The 23,277-nt window shown below is 43.9% G+C and overlaps 1 protein-coding gene across 5 annotated transcripts in view; it reads left to right on the top strand.

Moving 5' to 3' along the window:
- Positions 1 to 18,654, top strand: part of NPFFR2 (neuropeptide FF receptor 2) — a 36,701-nt gene extending 18,047 nt beyond the window's left edge. For 2 of the 5 annotated variants that reach the window (XM_084627375.1, XM_084627373.1), the window contains exons 2-6: positions 3,644 to 3,747; positions 5,872 to 5,931; positions 8,514 to 8,853; positions 14,695 to 14,794; positions 16,647 to 18,654. In XM_084627375.1, the coding sequence (XP_084483501.1) occupies positions 8,526 to 8,853; positions 14,695 to 14,794; positions 16,647 to 17,490 (1,272 nt within the window). In that variant the 5' untranslated portion in view covers positions 3,644 to 3,747; positions 5,872 to 5,931; positions 8,514 to 8,525 and the 3' untranslated portion in view covers positions 17,491 to 18,654. Of the gene's footprint in view, positions 1 to 3,130; positions 3,225 to 3,643; positions 3,748 to 5,871; positions 5,932 to 8,513; positions 8,854 to 14,694; positions 14,795 to 16,646 lie in introns of all 5 variants that reach the window. The other 3 variants (XM_084627377.1, XM_084627376.1, XM_084627374.1) reach the window with 2 other exon arrangements.
- Positions 18,655 to 23,277: the final 4,623 nt, after the last annotated feature.

Raw genomic sequence — 23,277 nt, 5'->3', positions numbered from 1 at the left:
CCCTTTTAAGTTTCGTTTCATGGCAATTCAGTCCTACCGGCAGTGCACTGTCTTTTAATCTGCAGCCAGCAGAAGATGATGGCTAGTCGTCATACTGCACCGTCTTCTGCCGAGCACCCAGGATATGACGATGGCTAGTGGTTGTACTGCACAGTCTGCTGCCAGCAAGATGTATAAAGATAGATGAAGCGGATCAAAACAAGAAATAGACCAGATTTGTTTTGTATTCATTTTCTCCTCCCTCCCTCCATGAAATCAATGGCCTGCTAAACCCAGTTTTGAGTTCTATCCTTGAGGTTTTGAGTTCTATCCTTGAGGGGGCCATTCTGTTACTCGCAAAACCACCCCCTTTGTTGATTTTAATTCCCTGTAAGCCAACCCTGTAAGCCATGTCATCAGTCACGCCTCCCTCCGTCAGGGCAACAGCAGACAATCGTTCCTCGCCTTTTTTCTGTGCAGACGCCATACTACGGCAAGCATGGAGCCAGCTCAGATCACTTTGGCAATTAGGAGCACATTAAACACCACACGCATTATCCAGCAGTATATGCAGCACCAGAACCTGGCAAAGCGATACCGGGCGAGTAGGCGACGTCAGCGCGGTCACGTGAGTGATCAGGACATGGACACAGACTTCTCTCAAAGCACAGGCCCTGGCAATGTGGGCTTCATGGTGCTAATGGGGCAGGTTCATGCGGTGTAACGCCGATTTTGGGCTCGGGAAACAAGCACAGACTGGTGGGACCGCATAGTGTTGCAGGTCTGGGATGATTCCCAGTGGCTGCGAAACTTTCGCATGCGTAAGGGCACTTTCATGGAACTTTGTGACTTGCTTTCCCCTGCCCTGAGGCACAAGAATACCAAGATGAGAGAAGCCCTCACAGTTGAGAAGCGAGTGGCGATAGCCCTGTGGAAACTTGCAAAGCCAGACAGCTACCGGTCAGTTGGGAATCAATTTGGAGTGGGCAAATCTACTGTGGGGGCTGCTGTGATGCAAGTAGCCAACGCAATCAAAGATCTGCTGATATCAAGGGTAGTGACCCTGGGAAATGTGCAGGTCATAGTGGATGGCTTTGCTGCAATGGGATTCCCTAACTGTGGTGGGGCTATAGACGGAACCCATATCCCTATCTTCGCACCAGAGCACCAAGCCGGCGAGTACATAAACCGCAAGGGGTACTTTTCAATAGTGCTGCAAGCACTGGTGGATCACAAGGGACGTTTCACCAACATCAACGTGGGATGGCCGGGAAAGGTACGTGACGCTTGCATCTTCAGGAACTCTGGTCTGTTTCAAAAGCTGCAGGAAGGGACTTTATAGGCATTTCAACATCCCCAACGGTTATTTTCTGGTCTGGGAATAGTTATCCTTGGGGACCCAGCCTACCCCTTAATGCCATGGCTCATGAAGCCGTACACAGGCAGCCTGGACAGTAGTCAGGAGCTGTTCAACTACAGGCTGAGCAAGTGCAGAATGGTGGTAGAATGTGCATTTGGAAGTTTAAAGGCGCGCTGGTGCAGTTTACTGACTCGGTTAGACCTCAGCAAAAACAATATTCCCACTGTTATTACTGCTTGCTGTGTGCTCCACAATATCTGTGAGAGTAAGGGGGAGACATTTATGGCAGGGTGGGAGGTTGAGGCAAATCGCCAGGCCGCTGGTTACGCGCAGCCAGACACCAGGGCGGTTAGAAGAGCACAGGAGGGCGCGGTGCGCATCAAAGAAGCTTTGAAAACCAGTTTCATGACTGGCCAGGCTACGGTATGAAAGTTCTGTTTGTTTCTCCTTGATGAAACCCCCCACCCCTTGGTTCACTCTACTTCCCTGTAAGCTAACCACCCTCCCCTCCTCCCTTCGATCACCACTTGCAGAGGCAATAAAATCATTGTTGCTTCACATTCATGCATTCTTTATTAATTCATCACACAAATAGGGGGATAACTACCAAGGTAGCCCAGGAGGGGTGGTGGAGGAGGGAAGGACAAGGCCACACAGCACTTTAAAAGTTTAAAACTTATTGAATGCCAGCCTTCTGTTGCTTGGGCAATCCTCTGGGGTGGAGTGGCTGGGTGGCCGGAGGCCCCCCCACCGCATTCTTGGGCGTCTGGGTGAGGAGGCTATGGAACTTGGGGAGGAGGGTGGTTGGTTACACAGGGGCTTTAGCGGCGGTCTGTGCTCCAGCTGCCTTTCCTGCAGCTCAACCATATGCTGGAGCATACGAGTTTGATCCTCCAGCAGCCTCAGCATTGAATCCTGCCTCCTCTCATCACGCTGCCACCACCTTTCAGCTTCAGCCCTCTCTTCAGCCCACCACTTACTCTCTTCAGCCCGCCACCTCTCCTCCCGGTCATTTTGTGCTTTCCTGCACTCTGGCATTGTCTGCCTCCACACATTCGTCTGTGCTCTGTCAGTGTGGGAGGACAGCATGAGCTCAGAGAACATTTAATCACGCGTGTGTTTTTTTTCGCCTTCTAATCTTCGCTAGCCTCTGGGAAGGAGAAGATCCTGTGATCCTTGAAACACATGCAGCTGGTGGAGAAAAAAAAGGGACAGTGGTATTTTAAAAGACACATTTTATAGAACAATGGGTACACTCTTTCACAGTAAACCTTGCTGTTAACATTACATACATAGCACATGTGCTTTCGTTCCAAGATTGCATTTTGCCTCCCCCCAGCGCGTGGCTAGCCTCTCATCCCTCCCCGTGGCTAACAGCGGGAAACATTTCTGTTCAGCTACAGGCAAACAGCCCAGCAGGAATGGGCACCTCTAAATGTTCCCTTAAGAAAAGCACCCTATTTCAACCAGGTGACCATGAATGATATCACTCTCCTTAGGATAACACAGAGAGATAAAGAAAGGATGTTTGAACGCCAGCAAACATACACTGCAATGCTTTGTTCTACAATGATTCCCGAGTATGTGCTACTGGCCCGGAGTGGTAAAGTGTCCTACCATGGTGGATGGAATAAGGCTGCCCTCCCCAGAAACCTTTTGCAAAGGCTTTGGGAGTATATCCAGGAGAGCTGCGAGTACCAGGGCAAATTAATCATTAAACATGCTTGCTTTTAAACCATGGATAGTATTTTAAAAGGTACACTCACCAGAGGTCCCTTCTCCATCTGGCAGGTCCGGGAGGCAGTCTTGGGTGTCCCCTTCTCCATCTGGCAGGTCCGGGAGGCAGTCTTGGGTGGGTTCGAGGAGTACTGGCTCCAGGTCCAGGGTGAGAAACAGTTCCTGGCTGTCAGAAAAACCGGTTTCTCCATTTGCTTGCTGTGAGCTATCTACAACCTCGTCAATCATCATCATCATCATCATCTTCCTTTTCCCCAAAACCTGCTTCCGTGTTGCCTCCATCTCCATTGAAGGAGTCAAACAACATGGCTGGGATAGTGGTGGCTGAACCCCCTAAAACGGCATGCAGCTCATCATAGAAGCGGCATGTTTTAGGCTCCGACCTGGAGCGGCCATTTGTCTCTGGTTTTCTGTAGGCTTGCCTCAGCTCCTTAAGTTTCACGCAGCACTGCTTTGGGTCCCTGTTGTGGCCTCTGTCCTTCATGCCCTGGGAGAGTTTGACAAATGTTTTGGCATTTCGAAAACTGGAACATAGTTCTGATAGCACTGATTCCTCTCCCCATACAGCGATCCGATCCCGTACCTCCCGTTCGGTCCATGCTGGAGCTCTTTTGCGATTCTGGGACTCCATCATAGTCACCTCTGCTGATGAGCTCTGCACTCACCAGCAGGTAATTACTCCCCCCACCCCGCTCTCCTGCTGGTAATAGCTCATCTTAAGTGATCACTCTCCTTACAATGTATATTTTTTCATGGTCTGTGTGTATGAATAAAATCTGCTCACTGTACTTTCCACTTTATGCATCTGATGAAGTGAGCTGTAGCTCACGAAAGCTTATGCTCAAATAAATTGGTTAGTCTCTAAGGTGCCGCAAGTCCTCCTTATGTTTTTTTGGGGACTGGCTTCTGGTTTTTAAGAACACGTGGGATTAACTGTACTGCCAGTGTCCTACTTAAGCCTTCCAAATAGGCTGTGAAACTTAACTGATGCAGCAGCTTCATGCTGGCCCTCCGCATGGGTGTAAATTTCTTACATTTTGATTGCACAATCCCATTAGCTTTATAAAGGTATGTTACAGTGCTTTGTTTACCCTGCAAGACTATTGGGGATGCAGCATTGCTTGCACATGCTGCTTCATTCCTTGGTGTTTCGTTTACTTTTCATTAAGTATCTCAGTGAGTCTCAGCAGCAACCCTGCAATGTTGGTAGCGGGGCACCTCCACAGGTTTGTCTTGCTTAGTAACAAAATGAAGCCAAATATGACTTTTAAAATAAGTCAGAACTGCCCACCGATTTCTGGTGTTTCTACTGGGACAGAATGTGTCAGTATCTTAGTAGCCCAGCAGTGGAATAAGGTCCATATGTCACCTATGGTCTACCCAGAGCCTGTCTCTGGAGGTACGTCTACACTGCACAGATCTTATGGTGGCATATGGAGGACATGCACTGCATGCCCCTAGCAGGAGTACAAATAGCAGTGTAGACGGTGAGGCATTGCTTAGACGAGTAAACCCTGTGGATATGTACCATGCACAGCTCTCTCTCGACATGCCCAAGCAGTGCCTGTCCCGTCTACACTGCTGTTTTTGGCAGTGTAGTTTCCGGCTGCCTCCCTGCTGGCAGAGCCTTTCCCCACTGCAGGGAACTTCTGGAGCCTTTCCCTTGCCATAGATCAGAGCTAGCGAGGGAATTTACCCTATTCCAGCTCTAGTATACACATCCCTTCTTCAGAGCCCTGCCTCAAGGCCCAGTCCCGGGCGTCATTATTTGCCAGTATCTATATTCACACTCTTAACATACTTTTAATGCTCTTGGGCCTATCACAATTCTCCGTTAAAAAGAAGATCCTGCCAACATTTCCCTTCTCTCCCCATGACTAATCACGCTGGTGGATGCTCATAAGTTCAATTTACAACCCAGTCAAGAGAAACAAATATGGGAAGTGTCTTGAGAGCTTCCTTTCTTATTTATTATTTGTGTCTTCTGTCACCTATTTTAATATGAGGTTAATTGGTCTTATTATTAACTAAAATCAACACTGCTCCTTTGACCTAGTTATATATGCCTGATCAGTATATAAATAAGCCTGTTTTAATTAAATTACTTCCAAATTGTGAGTTGTACATTGGACAGAAATCTGACCTTATTCAGTACCTAATTTAGTTGAGTTTCAAAGTCTCCATCTGGAAGATAAAACTAAGAATCAGTTTAAACCACTTGGGTGCTGAAAAGAAGTTAGGGTGTCTGGAGTCGCTGCAGATGTCAAGACACCGATGTAGCTGTAATCTGGTGTCTCATATCAGTTTTACATGGGTTGTGTCACAAAGGTTAAAAGTCTGATATGGGTTAAGATGATCATTAAGAATGAGCAGGATCTCACAATTCTACTGGAGCTAGAGGGCAAAAATAGAGTGTGTGACATATAAACAAAGGCTGAAGCTAAAATTTCTGCACAGTATAACTCCAAGAGTTGGTGAAAGTGTGGTGGAAATATTTTGTCAGCTGTATTATTAATATTTGTTGTGTCTTTCAGGTTCAAGGTGAAGAAAAAAATCTTTCCTGCACAAAGATTTCTGCTTTTCACCTCCTTTTAATTTTATTTATAGTTTTATATAAAAGCATAGGGCCAGCAACAGAGCTACACCGATTTACATCAGCTGAGGATCTGGCCCATAAAGTGTTACGTATTACTGTGATATATTTTAGGCAGTGATCTACAAAGTTACTTTCTGTACAAGACAAATAATGCGAAAGGGTTTCATAACAAAATTTCCCTCTTTTTCTCCATTGGAAGGCTTTTCTGAACAAGGCTGATTTGCTGTGGGACTTGAGGCCTGCTTTTCAGAGGCGGTAGGTAAGTACCCCCAGTGTCCACTGAAGTCAGCCATTTTGGTTGGTGTGGTGTCCACTCATTTCTTGAGATGTACGGACATGCAAACCTGGGAACATCTGGGTGACTTATTGTAACTGCACCCACCAGGCAATCCTCTTGTTCTGTAGCAATCCTTGTACTCACATTGGTCTATATTAGCTCCCACACAGCACCTGCTGGGGACGGTCCTTGCAGAGCCCTCATTTCTGATTAAACGATCCCCTTTTCCTCTGAAGTTAGTGACCCCTTTCTCTCTGAGATCGATGACCAGGTTCCCTGACTTATGAACATCTGACAAAAGCATAGCCCTAAATGTGCAGACTCTGCCACCAATTACACACATGCAAAGTGAAACAAAGTTTGAAAAGAGAGAGACAAAAATATCTAAATAAAAATTAAACACAATAAAAGCATAGCTGGGCTGGCACTGAGAGAACAGGTTCAGCTCTTGGTTACAAATGAGTAGTAAAGCAAAGGAAAAGCGAACACTTTTATAATTTCCTTGTCTCTCTTTACAGCTGCACAACTCCTGTGAGTGGCATCCTATTTTGGTGTGCCACTGGTGGGCCAGCTTATGAACCCCTTCCTCACAAAGCAGTTCCATTGATGACAACGTTACTCATATGAGGAATAGCATTACAATCTGTCCCTAAACCCCTACATTCTATGCCCCAATATTTAGGTGGGAGCGGGAAAAAAAGCACTTCAAACATTGATGGAAACAAATAAGGGGAAAGACATGTTTTAAATTCCCATGCGCTTTCTTCTAGTTTGTTTGCAAAATATTATGGTTCATGCAGCAACCTTGTCATAGTAAAACTGAAAAATATGTTAGACCAAGTCTTTGCAGTGTGAAATTCTGCAAGATGTTCTGAAGTTCCAAGGCAGGTGAATGGTTCAGGTGGAAATGTTAACCAGCTGCATTCAAACAGGCTCAGCGACACCTATCTATTGAGCTACTATCAATACAGTATTATTACTGTGACTCAATAGCTGAGCTAGCGTATGATCCCTGACTCCTTAGCACAGCTGAGCAAGTTGGGTCACAGTTTGGCTTACAGTGTTATTTTCAATAGGTTACTGTGTGTAGTTTGATGGGTGGGGTGGGGAAGGGAAGAGAAAACTGTAGCGATCACATTGCCTCTAAGGGCCACTCTAGAATAGTCAACAACACTATTGAAATATCTGTGGGCAATTACTGACACAAGTTTGACATGGTCAGACTCAGATGCCTGTGTCATCAAAACACTCCCACCTCATTTCTAATACTAACAAACATCGCCACGCTACCATTCTTGGTGAGTCAAATCTACTGCGTTCCAGGATGATGCAGAACTAGGTTAGGTTTCTAATATACCCAAGGAAGGCACAAAGATGGGAAACATTTCACAAGCCAGCAAATTAAATAAAGCACAAAGAAACATAATTCAGTATTTATTATTATTATTTATAAATCGCATTACAGTAGTACCTAGATTCTTCAACCAAGATCAGAGCGCCATGGTGCAAGGTGCTGTACAAACACAGAATGAGAGATGACCTCTGCTTTAAGGATGTTACAGTGCGAATACATGAGATGGACACAGAATGGGAAAAGCAGTATTATCTACTTTTTATAGATGGGGAGCTCACAGAGAGATGAAGTACGACTTACCCACAGTCACATTGGAAGTCAGCAGCAGAGCCAGGAAATGAATCCAGATATCTAGAGTCCCAGGCCAGCACCTTAACTGCTAGATGATCCTAAGCACAAAATATAAATTTCCTGGTTTAAATGTCTTATTTCTTGTTAAAAGAAAGAACAAACAACAAACAAAGTCTCTGTGAGCGAGAGAGGACAGTGATTCACTAATACTCTACACCTGAAGTGAAACACAGTCTCTCAGTTGCCATTGCAAGTAGGTAGCAACTTCTCTTCATTGGAAGGTGCAACTCACAGAAAACAGAACGACCACATCCCCTTTTAGATGCACAGCGATACGCACCACAGTAGAAATATCCTGACGTTAAAGTCTCGTGATATCTTATGATCTACAGTTGCTAGAAACAAAAGCCTCATCCCATCAGAAAGGGAGGATTCCTAGATTCCTAATGACTGAAATCTCCTTATTCTAGCTCTGAGGGATGTGAAGTACCAGATGGAAAGGCCTACATTTTTTAAAGTGGCCATTAATTTTGGGTGCCCAAATTTAAACACAGCGCCCACAGAAGCCACGTCTAAGCAGGAGGCCCAAGCTGTCTCAAACTGGACACCCAGAAACCACAGCACCCAAATTAGTGAAGGAAAGAAGGAATAACTTTGATGGTACATTGTATATTTTGGGAAAAAAAAAAAAGCAGCAGCTGTTTGTGGTTGCTCAGGCGATGGGCTGCTATAATCAGTCCTGGCAAATATGAGTGGGCAGAGGGCAGGTGCCAGATGTGGTATATATATAATTGTTTGTACAGGTATTACAAGATTATAAAACAACAGCAGTGCCTATTTTAATGGGAAATGGGCACACAGATCCCTTTAGGCAGCTTTCAGGCATATTATAATGTGCTCTTGTTTTTAATCTTACAAGGCACAACTCAATATGAATGAGGAAGTGGATTCCAATTCTTCACTCAGTTGGCCTCAGATGCTGAGTTTCAATGGGACATACACGCATCCATACCCAGACCACAACATTTCCTATGTGGACTTCTACCTTCATCAGCCAGCAGTGGCAGCCGTCTTCATCATCTCCTACCTCCTCATCTTCCTCCTGTGTATGCTTGGCAATGGAGTGGTTTGCTTCATTGTTCTGAGGAACAAGCACATGCGCACAGTCACAAACCTCTTCATCTTGAATCTGGCTGTCAGTGACTTACTGGTGGGGATATTCTGCATGCCCACCACTCTCCTGGATAACATCGTAACAGGTAGGTAGAACCTGATGATATAAATGTTGGAGCGATCATGGAAATCTCCTACAGAGTTTGGTTCTCACTCAGGATGTGCAAAAGAAGAACCAACAAAAATCTTTGCCCAAGCCTGCCCTGGACTAGAGCCCTAAATATATATCGAGTTCAAGAACATGCAGAGCCAGATCTTTGGCCCCTGCTTTGGCTTCTGGGCACCGTGAGAGTGATTCAAAGGCGCCAGGAAGCTGCCATCACAGCATAGGTGGTCTCACTACCCTTAGTGAGGGTGAAACCCGCCCCCACAATGGTAAAAAGTCAGCATAGCTAGCTCTTCACCACCACTTCCAACTCCCCCTGGCATCAGGGGGTTATGGGGGAAGGCGATGTGTGTTGGAGGCATGAGTTAGCATGCCCCGAGGCTACTCGGACGTACAAAAGGGAGCCAGTCCAATCCCTGGCTGCCCCCCAGGATCGAGAGGGCACCAACTTGGCCGCCTTTCCCATCACTTCCGTGGTCCTGCAGTGAGTGAAGCTTGGCTGGACCTAAGGACCTGGCCTCCAGTTCACATTTTTTCTTCATTGTTTTTCACGTCCCTGCACTTCCAAGTCCTAGCCAGAGCTGGGAATGGAAATTAGACCATGAGCCAATCTCCCCTCTTTCTGTTTCCAGATGGATTAAAATCAGACCGCTTAAAAAAAAAAACCAACCTCACAACATATTCTTTTTTTTGTAAAACCTCAAACCCAGTTTTGCAGCCTCCAAAGGCTCAGAGATATGTCAGAACCTTCTGAGATCTGCCTGTCACCAATCCTCAACTAACCATGGCAGAGGTCACCAAAACGGCATACAGGGCTGTCGTCAATAGTGAGTGGTTGCCAGTCATTCACGCATACGCACAGCTAGGGCATATCTGTTTCTTCAGGGTACCTCACGCATTCCTAGAAGGCCAGCACACTAGGTGTACAACAGCAAAGCTCTGTTGACTTCAGTTGACCAAAGACTGGTGTAACCGAGAGCAGAACCAGGAACAGACTAGGAAATAGCGTGGCAACTGTGTGTGATCAGTTGGCAAATTTTGACTTTTTATATTGACTATATGCTAGAATTTTCATGTGGTTAATTTAATATAGGTATATATATATATATACACACACACACATTTTTCATTTAAATAGGTATTGTCAGCCCTGCGATTGGACACAATTACACAATGTGATGAGTATTAGTGGTAATAACTTTATACATTTCTTCCCCACATATTTTTTGACAAGTGTCCACACCCAGTGCTGTGATATAAGCCAGTTAGAAGCCTGCGTTAAACTACACACCTTTCTTCCTCTCTTCCCCCTTTCTGTCACATAAGTTGGCTGTATAGATTTCAAAGTCCTGTCTACCCTTTCTGAGGTCCATCAGTATCATTTTTGGACAGGTGTGCATTTATGGTGCCATACAGCTTGAGAAAACCCTATTTTTTTTAAATCTATTCTTATGAGACTGACTAAAGCCGAACAAACATATATATATATTTCATGCCCTTTCCTTACCTTTTAGGAAAATGTGCTTTTATGCAGTTAGCATAAATCTAAATATATTCAATTAAATCATTGTACAAAACTACTAGTACAATTCTAAATCAATTAAATAAATGCAGAAAGGCTTGGTGACAGAGGCGTAAATGGGAAATAATATATATTTAATGCATTTTGCCTCTTTTCAGATGAAATTATTCTGGTATGCCGTTAGTACCATTCGGTATAAATCAAATTAAATAAACACTCAGATGCTGCAGAGGAGTTTGCGGAAAAAAAACACTCCTCATTTGCTGAGCCAATCAAAAGGTATTTTTAATGATCTTTAATGGAATTATACATCAGAGCACATTAAAATGTACCACATTTTCCTGAGTCAGCTGCAGGTTTTCTTTAACCCTGTGGCTTTTTATGGAACTATGCATAGGAGCATATTAAAATACAAATTAAAACTTAAATACCAAAATCAGAAGAAGCACACATCTAGATTTATTTATCAAACTTTAAAAAGACCCTTATGTACTATCTACTAGTGAGCCAGGTTTTTAATTTTCAACCAGGAATAAAGTTTTCTCTTTCTAATAAATCCCTCTAACAGCTGTCTTTAAAATCTGGTAGCAGCTGTCTTTCAAAACTGGTAGAGAGCCCCTAGAGGTATCATAGGTTTAATCTCTATTCATATTCCATTTGCTCAAAGGAATACCTTTCGTCTTATCTTTTTACATTTATTAGAAATTAGGACCTATTGGCTTAAACTGTATAAGAGGCCTTTTAATTTTAGTACATTTTTACCTAATTAATTGCATAGGATATAAAATACCCTATAGAAGCAGTTTATAAGTATGTATTTACCCTGTCATGGAAATTTATCATTTGTGAATTGCAAAGAATGTATTAGTTTCAAGGACACAGCAAAAGAACCCTTGCTTCCATAGTTGTGTTAGAGTAAAACAAGCATGCAAACAAACAAAAAATCATATTTTTGATGAGTAGCTATTGACAAAAGAGCCTGTCTAGCACTTGTGTACCTATCAGAGGAATGTTCGTCTAGATTTCTGTATCAAATTTTAAAAATCTATTTAATTTCAAATTATTTTAACAGATATAATGGTATGCATAGTATGTGAGCAATGCAACATAATGGCACTCAAACCACACGGGATACATAGACACAGCTTTGAATTTGTCTGGTTAAGACCATAGCCCATTGTATGGGTTGTATTACTTCTACGACATTGAATAATAGGTGTTTTGTTTTTTTAAAGATAAGACAAGACTTTGTGTTCCAAGTATCCTTTATTTTATGTATTATCTAAGCTCCCACATGCATTTTGGATCTCAGAGCCTGCTGTTAATATTTGAAGAATGACTGCATAGACTTTCATAGATTCAAAGATACTAAGGTCAGAAGGGACCATTATGATCATCTAGTCCGACCTCCTGCACAACGCAGGCCACAGAATCTCACCCACCCACTCCTGTGAAAAACCTTTCACCTATGTCTGAGCTATTGAAGTCCTCAAATTGCGGTTTAAAGATTTCAAGGAGCAGAGAATCCTCCAGCAAGTGACCTGTGCCCCATGCTACAGAGGAAGGTGAAAAAGCTCCAGGGCCTCTTCCAATCTGCCCTGGAGGAAAATTCCTTCCTGACCCCAAATATGGCGATCAGCTGAACCCTGAGCATATGGGCAAGATTCACCAGCCAGGCACCCAGGAAAGAATTCTCTGTAGTAACTCAGATCCCACCGCATCTAACATCCCATCACAGGCCATTGGGCCTATTTACCATGAATATTTAAAGATCAATTAATTGCCAAAATCATGTTATCCCATCATACCATCTCCTCCATAAACTTATCGAGTTTAATCTTTGGTTTTGTTGCTACTGTTTTTGGAATATATAAAATAAAAGGCATCTTTATCTTTTTTTTGTGCCTAATCTTAGCCCGTACACTAGTGTACAATGTTAAAATAGTAGAGGAATTTTTACCCTGATCATTGAGCTACCACCAACTTTGCTGCTATCATTAAACTAGAGATTTAAACTAGAATACCCACCAAAAGGAGCACACATCTACAGTTATCTAACATATCTAAATAAATTTTTCCACACATTCCCTCTTATATGTTTATTTAAAACTAATAAAGAGCCCCTAATGGTATTACAAACCCTGAGCCCCTCATCCCCAAATATTCCTATATTTCTCCCACCGACTCATAAATGTTATGTATTTCTTCACATAACTTTGAATTATTGGAAATTAGCTCCTTTGGCTCAAACTATGCAAGAAGTCTGTTAATTTTGGTAGTTTTGCCTGGTGGAAAACATAGCATTCAAAAAACAAGAGAAAACAAACAAACAAACCATCTTGCAGACAGTTTACAATGCTGCATTTCTTTCTTATACTGGATGTAAATTAAGCAAGTTTAATTTCCAGGAGAATACAAACCCCTCACTCACAGAGCAACAATCCATAATTCTGTAACAGTTTGAAGCACAGAGATAAAAATGTTATTTGTTTTGTTTGTTGTTCATTAGACTTCTAATGAAACCTCAAAATGTTTATCAGAAGGAAATGGAGAGGCTGGTACCCAATGAACATCTCTTTTACCATCAGATATCAGGAAGAGAAGGGTAGAGAAGTGAAGGATGGGAGTTTGTGTGGATGACAGATGTTGCAATTTTTATCTCTGTACTCCAAACAAATAGAAAAGCATAGACCATGAAAATTTGTTTGTGCTCTTTTTTTTACTATAATACATCTCTGTAAATGAGGGGGTTGTTTGCTGAATCCTGGAAATAAAACTGCCTTCTCAATTCACAAACGATGAATGTTTAATCCAGGTGTGACCATCATGGAGCTGCTATATATTAAGCTATGAATCATATTTAATAATTATATGAATATTGTAAGTGACCTGGTCAGTGAGGTAAACTAGCTGTATAATTACGAAAATTTGGAAAACCCATGCAATATATATCATCACTTCCCATTTATTCTTCTGAATAAAATTTATGTATTTATTTAGATTTGAGCTAGTTGCATAAAAGCATATTTTCCTAAAAAAATTATTTGTATTATTTATTTAAAGATTCACATAAGGATGCATTAAATAGAAAATAAACACTCTTTGTTTTCCAAAATGGTGGCACGGCAGTGAAAATGCGCACAGGTCCAGAAACGATACCGAGGCACTTTTGAAATTTAGGAAAGGGCTGGCAGGACCTTCATAGCCATGTAACCAGATAAAAAGAGGGTGGGAAATGGGAGGGACATGATGTCTAAAATGAAATTTTGATTGGTGCATTATTGTCCGGTGTCACACAACAGAGGTGGGACATTGACACCTGCCAACCAATACAATGTGATGAAAGGTACAGAGTTATTACTGGCTTCAGAGCAGCAGCCGTGTTAGTCTGTATCCGCAGAAAGAACAGGAGGACTTGTGGCACCTTAGAGACTAACAAAGAGTTATTACTATGGCTATTTGCAATCAGTGTTGGGAATTAAACACATTCAGAGGTGGTGAAGGAGACAGTCTATGTTAGATGTACAGTCACACTCCATTAGCCCTACTCACAGACATTTGTAAGGGGGTCTGAAGTAGTCTTTGCTGGTGGAACTTACATGCTGAGAAACCAGGAAGTGTAATTTAAAATAAGATGTGGTCATCTTCAACACACACCTTCCTATATCTTCTCCTAATTGCTTTTTTTGCTACATTCCTCCTTTCTACCCCTTGGCACGTGCGTTTTCCCAGATTAGATGCTGTTGCTCTCTGTTAGATTCAGTAGACTCTGTTGGTCTGATGTAGAGATGACATGTAAAGGGTGGCGTGTAAATTGTTGGTAACTAGGAATGAGTTTAAGTGATTAACCAAGTCTAAGTAATTCTAATGGAGTCTAAGTTGATACACACTGTGGGGGGCTAGGAGAAGGTGAAAGTTATACCTCTGTAAGGTAAGGTCCCTGTTTTATATGGAAGCGTGCGAAACCATTGCAGCTATAGTGTCTATCTCCCTTTCCTCTCACATGGTGCTGCTTTAACCGGTGCTCATGCTAATGCTTCAGATACATGTGTGCTGCGATCAGTCATCAGAAGAACATCTCTGGCCAGACTTTGACATTAATCTCGGCCCCCCTTTTATTACCTTGTGGTGGGGCACTGTGCACCATCATTCACCTGCCCTTGGACAGCATTATGCCTGGGGGGAGCACTTCAGCTCTGGGAGTGTTCTGGGAAGGATGCTCCTTTACTGAGCCTTCAGTGCTGAAGTGACATGGAAGCAATTTACCTTTTTATGGCTATTTCAATTTGTACCTTCCAGGATGGCCCTTTGGCAGCATGGTCTGCAAAATGAGTGGGATGGTCCAGGGAATCTCTGTCTCAGCCTCCGTTTTCACTTTGGTTGCAATTGCAGTTGACAGGTAAGATGATGTAAAGCTCTGAAACTAATATTCAGTAAAAAAACCAAAACAAATATATTGCTTATCATCCCGGGATCCCCAGCATTTTTACAATTACCAATTCATCCTCATAACACCCTGATGAGATGGGGTGTATTGTGCCCATTTTAGGGATGGGCAGAATGAGGCATGGCTAGGTTAAAGTTTGGCCATCATCATTTTTTCCCCCACTTGATTTCCATAAAGATGGTAGAGGAGCAGGCATTGCAGGGGAACCCCCTTAGTGTGGCTCCATCTCTCCCGCCTGCTGCTTGCAGAGCTGAGAACAACGGGTCTATATTCTGAGCCCAGGGCCCTCTGATCTGCTGCTGAGGGAAGGGGAGAGAAGTCTGAGAGTCCCCATCCCCCAGCAGAGCAAGGAATTCGCCCATCCCTGTCTGGGGAGAGTGCCCCAGAGGGGGCTGGCAGATCCTGTGTCTGCTACTCTCCCTTCAGGTGGCAGATCAAAGAGCTGCTGGGACCAGAAGGCCCCCTCCCAGGTCTGTAGCAGCAGCAGGAGGGGTGGCAATTCCATGCTCAGGGCCAAGATCACAGGACTTGGCCTGCTGGGCTACTCTAAAGAGCTCCTCCTCCCTCCCAGCCTGCCCATCTTTTATGAAGGGATGTATGTCTTCTCCCATCCCCGAGCCAGGCTGCTCTGGGTCCCTCCTGGGGGTAGGGGAGGATGTTATAAATACTTTTTCCCAGCCTCTATTTCTGCCTCTTCAATGCTGTGGGGAGGGTGTTTCTCCCTTGTTCCCCGCCCAGAATACCACTGGGGTAGTGAGATAGCCAGTTGCTTCGCCTCAGACCCCTGCTGCCGCTCTCATCTCATTTTGGGAGCAGGGGTAGGTCTCTCCCTTCCTGCCCCAGATTCCTAGCCGCTTCCTTCTCCCTTCGACGCCACCCTTCCCCTTCTTTGAAGCAGCTGCAGTCTCTTCAGGCAGCTTCCGCTGGCCCCACCCCTGTGGTGAGGTAGCAGTCTGCTGAAGCACAAGGAGGGATTCGGTCGAGGATGGTCAAAATTAGCATAAAATAAACTTCTTTTTTTAAACCCAAGATTGGCCATTTGTTGGGTCTGACCCTTTTTTAATGGCGAGTGATGTCAGTGAGCAAGACCACATTTGATGCGACTGTCCAGTGTCACACAACAGAGAAGAGGCAGAGCTGTGTATACAGCTCTGCATCTGGGGGCCTGGCCCAATGCTCTGTCCAATAGACCAAACCCCCCAGGCCGTGCACCTCCTTCCTAAGACGTGGTAGAAAATTTCTTGTTCGTCAAGTACTGCAGGCCCAGCGAGAGAAGCTGATTTGCAGTGGAAGTAAATGTTTATGAATCAGCTGTTCCAAAACTGTGGTCCATGTGCTTCCGGTTGGCAGAACTGATTAGTCACACGGTGCTGACTCCTCCTCATGGCCAGCTGCTAAATGACATTGAGACACCTAAAACTACATGACATACTTTCCTAACGCCACCTTTCCACGTAAGCAGCTATTGCTGTTGCCACAGGAATGTTCTTCAACTGTCACTGGGCAGAGAGGTGGCCCAGCCAATCGTGACTAGGAAGGGAACGGTCTATGAGGCAATTTCTCTACTGACATACGGACCACACTGTCAAGTTTGAGGACCCCCTGTTACAAATCATGGGCCAGATCTTCAGCTGGTGTCAAATGCAAAATTCCACTGATGTCACTACATTGATTTACACCAACTGAGGCCCTGACTGCGCATGCGTATTTCTTAGGTTTAAAATAAATGACTGAACTGGGTTTTATTGACATTGGTTATATGGCTTTTAGATCTATTCTCTGGCATTTCATCTCTTCACTGCAGGTTCCGATGCATTGTTTACCCATTTAAGCAGAAGCTCACCATATCAACTGCGGTTGTCATTCTAGCAGTCATCTGGGTTCTGGCTATTGCCATCATGTGTCCGTCTGCAGTCATGTTGCAGGTACAAGAGGAAAAGTATTTCAGGGTGATCCTCGGCTATGGCAATCAAACCAGCCCTATATACTGGTGCCGGGAGGACTGGCCCAACCAGGAAATGAGAAAGATCTATACAACGGTGCTGTTTACCAACATCTATCTGGCCCCCCTTTTACTCATCGTCATTATGTATGCCAGGATAGGGATCGCTCTCTTCAACAAAGCGGCACCTGTACAGGGAAAACAGAGCCAGGAGCAGCGCCACTCCGTGTCCAAGAAGAAGCAGAAGGTGATCAAAATGCTCATCGTTGTGGCTTTGCTTTTCATCCTGTCCTGGCTCCCCTTGTGGACTTTGATGATGCTCTCAGACTATGCCAATCTGACAGCGGTCCAACTGCAGATCATCAACATTTACATCTACCCCTTCGCTCACTGGCTGGCCTTTTTCAACAGCAGCATCAACCCGATCATCTATGGCTTCTTCAACGAGAACTTTCGCCGAGGCTTCCAGGCAGCCTTTAAGCTTCAGCTCTGCTCTGGGGAAATGATGCGCAGGGAGTTCTACTCCCAGCGGGGCCAAAGCAATGCCATATTACCGGCAACCACCCACCAGCTGCTGGAGGACCAACCTTCTCAAAATGCCAAGGATGAGGGGAAACCAATTCAGAGAGGGAACTGGATGAACAACCAGCACGACTTGATGATGGAAGACCTAGAAAAGGCAACCAACGACAATGGAGTAAAATGAAATTTGCTGTGAACTGGTTTATTCCAACTTCCCTTGGCAGAGTCTGATGTGGTGTGAGGTTCACACGATTTAAGCCCAGTCCCCTCGCTGGCAAAAACAAAACAAAACACATCTTAAGAAGTTACTATTGTAAAGTATGTATAACTTGTATAATATCTGGTTGCTTGGACTAGATATGAGGCCTAATTCTGCCCCCCTTTATACCAATGTAAATCAGGAACAACTCCAATATAAGTATAAGTGAGAGCGGATTGAAGACCACTGATTTAAATGGAGATGCTCCTGATTTACATTTGGAGAGTAGAATCAAGCCTGTATTGTTTTAGTTTTACACTGTTCTCAGAATCGGTGAAACAGGGTTGCATAAAGTTTTGTTAGAGAAATGTTACAGCATGTAATGCTATTATTAATCCATACAACAGTTTTGTCAGAGTAGAATTGGAAGAGGTTATTGATTTATTTAAAATCCACTTAGACTTTGCGGTTTGGACTGGGTGCAAATCGTGGAATGATTCTGCTGGAACATTTTCATTATTTTTTCATTAGCCAATTTTGGACACGATCAAAATTTTATTTTGCAGATTAGGATGGTGGTTTATGAGACTAATGAAAAATCCTCAACTTTTAATTGAACAGTACCAATTTTACAAAGTCAGGATAATCGAACACACCCTCATTTTTACAAGTTAGCTGTTAAATTCACTTCATTTATTAATAGCCCCTCCCAGTATCATTGTTTTATATTTATGGATCAGACATATTAGCCTGTTCCTGAAATCATTCATTCTGCTATGTTACCATTACCATTACCTCAAATGTTAGAGATTTGCTTAATAGATCAGCATTAATGTTTTAATATCTCTGAATGTAGAATATTGTGCCACCCAGCTTCCAGGCAAATGTGTAATTTGTCTTCACAGTGCTTCTGGCCTGGAGATGTTGTATGCTGTCTGTTTTTTTAATATATCTGCCTGTTTGAACTGGTGTGAGGTATGCAGCTTCTATGGCTTCTTATTTGTTCCACTTTCTGGCTGATTCTTTAGTTAATTTTGTGATTGAACTGTCATTTCAGTTTCTCTTTGTCTGAGAAATAAAAAGGATTAAGGATGTGAGAAATAAAGGAAAAGCTGCTTTTATGCTGCAATTTTGGTGGGTTCTCAGCATCTTGTTCTTATATTTTTTCAAATCTTTGATAAAGAAATATCTTGCCAAAATATCGTGTTCAGTGTCTAAGTTGCACAGTTTGATGGTAGCAGTACTGGAGACCATGACGTAATTGCTCCACCAAGAGACAGTAACAGGAGTATTTTATGGTTCCGATCCTCCAATCAGGTCCGCAGGGGCAGAGACTTACACCCACACAGAGCTTCACTGAAGCCAAAGCACACACGCTTCTGAAATCACTGGGGTTCCACATGGACACAAGGCTCCATCCACACAGGATAGGCACTGAACTCTAAGGTAGGCACTGAACTCTAACTACCTGAGCTATTCAAAGGTATGACATGGTTATTGATTTTTAAGGGTAGGCACTGATCTCTAACTACCCGAGCTAGTCAAAGGAATGACATGGTTATTGATTTTTATTAGGATTATTACTTCATTATTTTTATGTTGTATGCAGTGCTGTCAATTTGACATAGCAGAGTGGAACGGCTGAGCTATTGGGTTACTGCCAAAATTGGTATGACTATAAAGACTTCCAGAAAGTCCTATTACCCTCCTATGCACCTTTAAAAAGAAAGTCGATTTAGGACAGAAGATAAAATACAGGCGTTCAAAAGCCTCCCCCAATAGATAAACTTTCCTATTTTTTTCTTTTATTTGGCAGAGCACAGCCACAAATTAAACATAGAACTTTACAAAACACAGAGTAAGGCATGTACCCTGCAGCAAAAAGCTTATTGACTGACAGAGACAAGCCAAAGGTGAGACAAGACTACAATATAAGTGAAGGAGAGTGTAAAGAAGTTATTGGTGAGGATAATGAGGGATGAAGGATTTCTGGAAGACATGGGTTATAAAGAGATGGTGCTTAGCAGACAATAAAACAGAAACTGTTCCAAGTGCAGGAAGCTCCATTACTGGAGGCACAAAGCAGACCACGATCTGCCTATTTTTGTGTGTGTGTGTTGTTGTTGTTGTCGTCATCTAGTGTCTGGCCCACAGGGATGATAAGAGATTTACTACCAACTCCAGTTATCATAGGGTCTGGTCTCAGCTCTCCGGGTGGGAGAGTGTGACTTGCTCTATAGCTGTGTGCATGGGAGTATTAGAGAACAGGGAGCAAGAAGACAACATATGAGAGAGCAATCTAGATTACAGTGTCAAGACAGGACAAGGGAGGGAGGATTTCTGGAAGAAATCTAGGGCACTGAAGCTGAGAACAAGGAACCTGAATCTAATGAGGAGAAAGCCACAGAAGGAGTGATGCAGTCAAAATGGCAGGCACAGATGTATTTACCAGTGGTGTTTTAGGCTGTCCAAATTGGTGGAGAAGTTGAAAGCCAGAAGAGGAGTCATTTAAGGAAATCAAAGGGATTCTGAATGACCAGCACCTCCCCTTCATATCAGAAAATGAAATCTCAGACACGGGTGTGTGTGGGAGGATATGCATTAACCTCAAGAACTCTGCAGCCTGAAGTAATGCACTGTAAGTTGTAATGTTTCGGGGGGGGGGGGGGGAAATTAGATCTATCAGACCTCTTCAATATTTAGAGGAAGAATTGCTGTAGGGAAGACATTTAACACTAATTTTGATTAAAACTCCCTTGACGAGACTGAACACCAAACCATTTCAGTTGTTAGAAGAAATCTGCACAGAACAGCTGCTTGGAGGTTTGTTAAGCCTCTGGAGAAATGTTATTTTCTATTCAGAATTTCATGACCCTTCACCCAGACTAGACAGGACATTATCACAACAAGATAAACAGCATTTAGAGAACAAAATTCCATAAAAGCAGGGCCCTGCAGAGACCTTCTGTGGTGCACTCCACTAGTTGGTGCGGCAGCCAGAGTAAATCTCAAAAACAATGATGAAAGGGAGACGAGGAAGGAGATCAATTCTGCAACATGCTGGTCCTTACATGGGCATGGAATGAGAATTGTGTAACTTTACTTGCATGAGTAGTCCTATAGCTTCCAATGGCTAAGTGACCAAAATTAAATACGTGCCTGAGTGTTTGTTGATTTGGGGCCTTAATCTCTTTCCCACAGACTTTAGAGTTTTTTGTTTTGGTATGACACAGACAAGTCAAAGGCAAAACAAGACCCAAGATAAAATACAAGTAAACCTGGGCATGAAAAGATTTTTGGCGAGAATAACGAGCGACTTCTGGAAGAAATAGGCTTTGAAGGGGGATTTGAAAGATAGGGTGCTTAGCAGACCATAAAAGGGAACCTGTCCCAAGTGCAGGAAGCTCTATTTTAGGAGGCATAAAGCAGAGCCCAATCTGTCTTTGTGTGTGTGATGTTGCCACCTAGTGCTGGCTAGTCATGCCAGCTACCACGGGGTGATTTTTAGCTCAAGTGATATAGACCTTGGTTTTTGGAACAGTTTTCTCCATCAAAAACCACCTCCTATCTTGGAAATAACCTCATAGACCAATATCATGGAGACGGATTGATTTCTGATGCCCAATTTGAGACATCTTAAAGGGGCCTGATTTTTCAGAAGGTGGGTACTCATGCTTTTCTGAGAATCAGGCCTTTTTATGGGGTCCCAGATTCAGCAGCCAAGTTCACAATTCACTTTTGAAAACTTTGTCCTTAATTCACAATATGCTGTTCACCTCTTCTGCTTTCCAAACTTGAAGGCCCAATCCTGTTTCCACTGAGATCATTCACACTGTGCCTCTTACTTCATCTGGAGCAGGATCTGGTCCTGGCTCTGTAGACAGGTGAGTCTGTATGAGAGCACAACTCTAAATAATAATAGAGGCCAGATCTGGAAATCCCATCTTTTCCCCTCATCCTGAATACCTCTATCAGTCACTTCACTGATGGTTTTTATCTGCCTGTCCATCCAAGCCTGAAACCTCTCCATTGTAAAGTCCACAGGTAGAATCACAGTCTGAAGGTGCAAAAGTTCTTTCAATATTTATTTTTCAGTCTATGCAGTCAGCACGTTATGCTAGGCAGTGAATTCATCAATGGCAGAGTCTTTAAGTGGTAAAGGAGAAGGAACCCGCTGATCCCTACTTAAGCAACTGTGTCCATTCTAACCTTGCTTTGATCAGCTGCTCTGTTCATTCCAAGGGGAAATGGCTATTCGATGCCAGAGAATCTAGGTTTACATTTGGAAGAAGTATCATTGTCCTACCCTCCCCTTGGTCGACATCTGTTGTGTTTTTAAATCTTTGATTTCTCCACCCTTGCCAAAGGCATTTAGTATATTGCTGCATCCTTCGAGCAGTTTGGCTCTGACTTTACCTACTGTTCCTTTACCACCTAGCCCAGTATCCTGTTTCCAACAGTGGCCAGTACCAGCTGATTCAGAGGAGTTAGGTGCCATGCTGCTCAGGCATTTTGAAAATACCACTAGGTGCTTATCTGCATCTTTAGGTGTGTCTACACAGCAATATAAGCCTAGAGTTAGCAGGACTTGATCAGCTGACCTGTGTCAGGGAGACCTGGGCTTGAGCATCTACACTGCATTTGAACCCTAGGTGAAAGATTTTCTGACCTGTGCTGAAACCTAGGGCTCTGGCATCCACCCTGCAATGCACAGACCCGAGTCAAAGTAACCCTATGCCAGAGTGCCTAGCCCCCCTCCATCTCCAGTGCTGACATTCTAGCCCTACACATGTGGTGAACTGTGGGAAAACTCTACTGCCTGCCCACCCTGTTCCTACCTGTGGGGGTGCTATTGATGGGATGCAGGTGCTCATAAGGAGCACAAATACACAAGCTGCATACGTAGCTCCTTTTGTGGCTGGCTCAGGAGAATGACTGCCGTCTGAGAAGGCTTTACACTGAACTACCATCTAACCTGAGAACTGGGCTCCTCTCCTCTAGGCTGGGTGACATTGGCAGGAAAATGCCCCAGTTCTGAGGATAATTAGCACATCATAGAATCATAGAATATCAGGGTTGGAAGGGACCCCAGAAGGTCATCTAGTCCAACCCCCTGCTCAAAGCAGGACCAATTCCCAGTTAAATCATCCCAGCCAGGGCTTTGTCAAGCCTGACCTTAAAAACCTCTAAGGAAGGAGATTCTACCACCTCCCTAGGTAACGCATTCCAGTGTTTCACCACCCTCTTAGTGAAAAAGTTTTTCCTAATATCCAATCTAAACCTCCCCCAGGAGTCTCCAGGGCTGTCAGACTAGTCCAGTGAAACTTTGCAAGGCTTAATTTTTAAAATGGAGCATTCAGTGAAGGTGTTTGGTTGGCTTTTTATTTATTTTTACCTGGCTGTTTTGCCGTTTGACATAACATGTAGGTTTCAGAGGAAAAACACACACACACACCCCCAACCCCACAGGGCGGAGCAGTGAAGTGCATCCTCAGGGCTTGGGGGGCAGTATGCTCCAGCACCCCCTACTCCTTGCCCCCTTATCCTTGCCCCCGCTGCACCCAGGGAGGCAGGCTAAGGGATATCATGGAGGCTGTGGGAAGTTTTGGGGCTGACTCCCACCCACTGCCCTCACAGGGCACGCCACCCGGGTGCCTCTGCACACGCAGTCTCAGGGCGGTTGCGGGGGAGCTGGGAGCAAGGGCTAGAGAGTGTAGTGGGACCAAGCAGCTGACCTGCAGGGAGTGGAGCAGCAGGGCTCCCGGCTCAACA

Source organism: Lepidochelys olivacea (assembly GCF_965140295.1).
Source record: "Lepidochelys olivacea isolate rLepOli2 genome assembly, chromosome: 4".
NCBI classification, from domain to species: Eukaryota; Metazoa; Chordata; order Testudines; family Cheloniidae; genus Lepidochelys; species Lepidochelys olivacea.
This window is presented reverse-complemented; position numbering and strand designations above follow the sequence as displayed.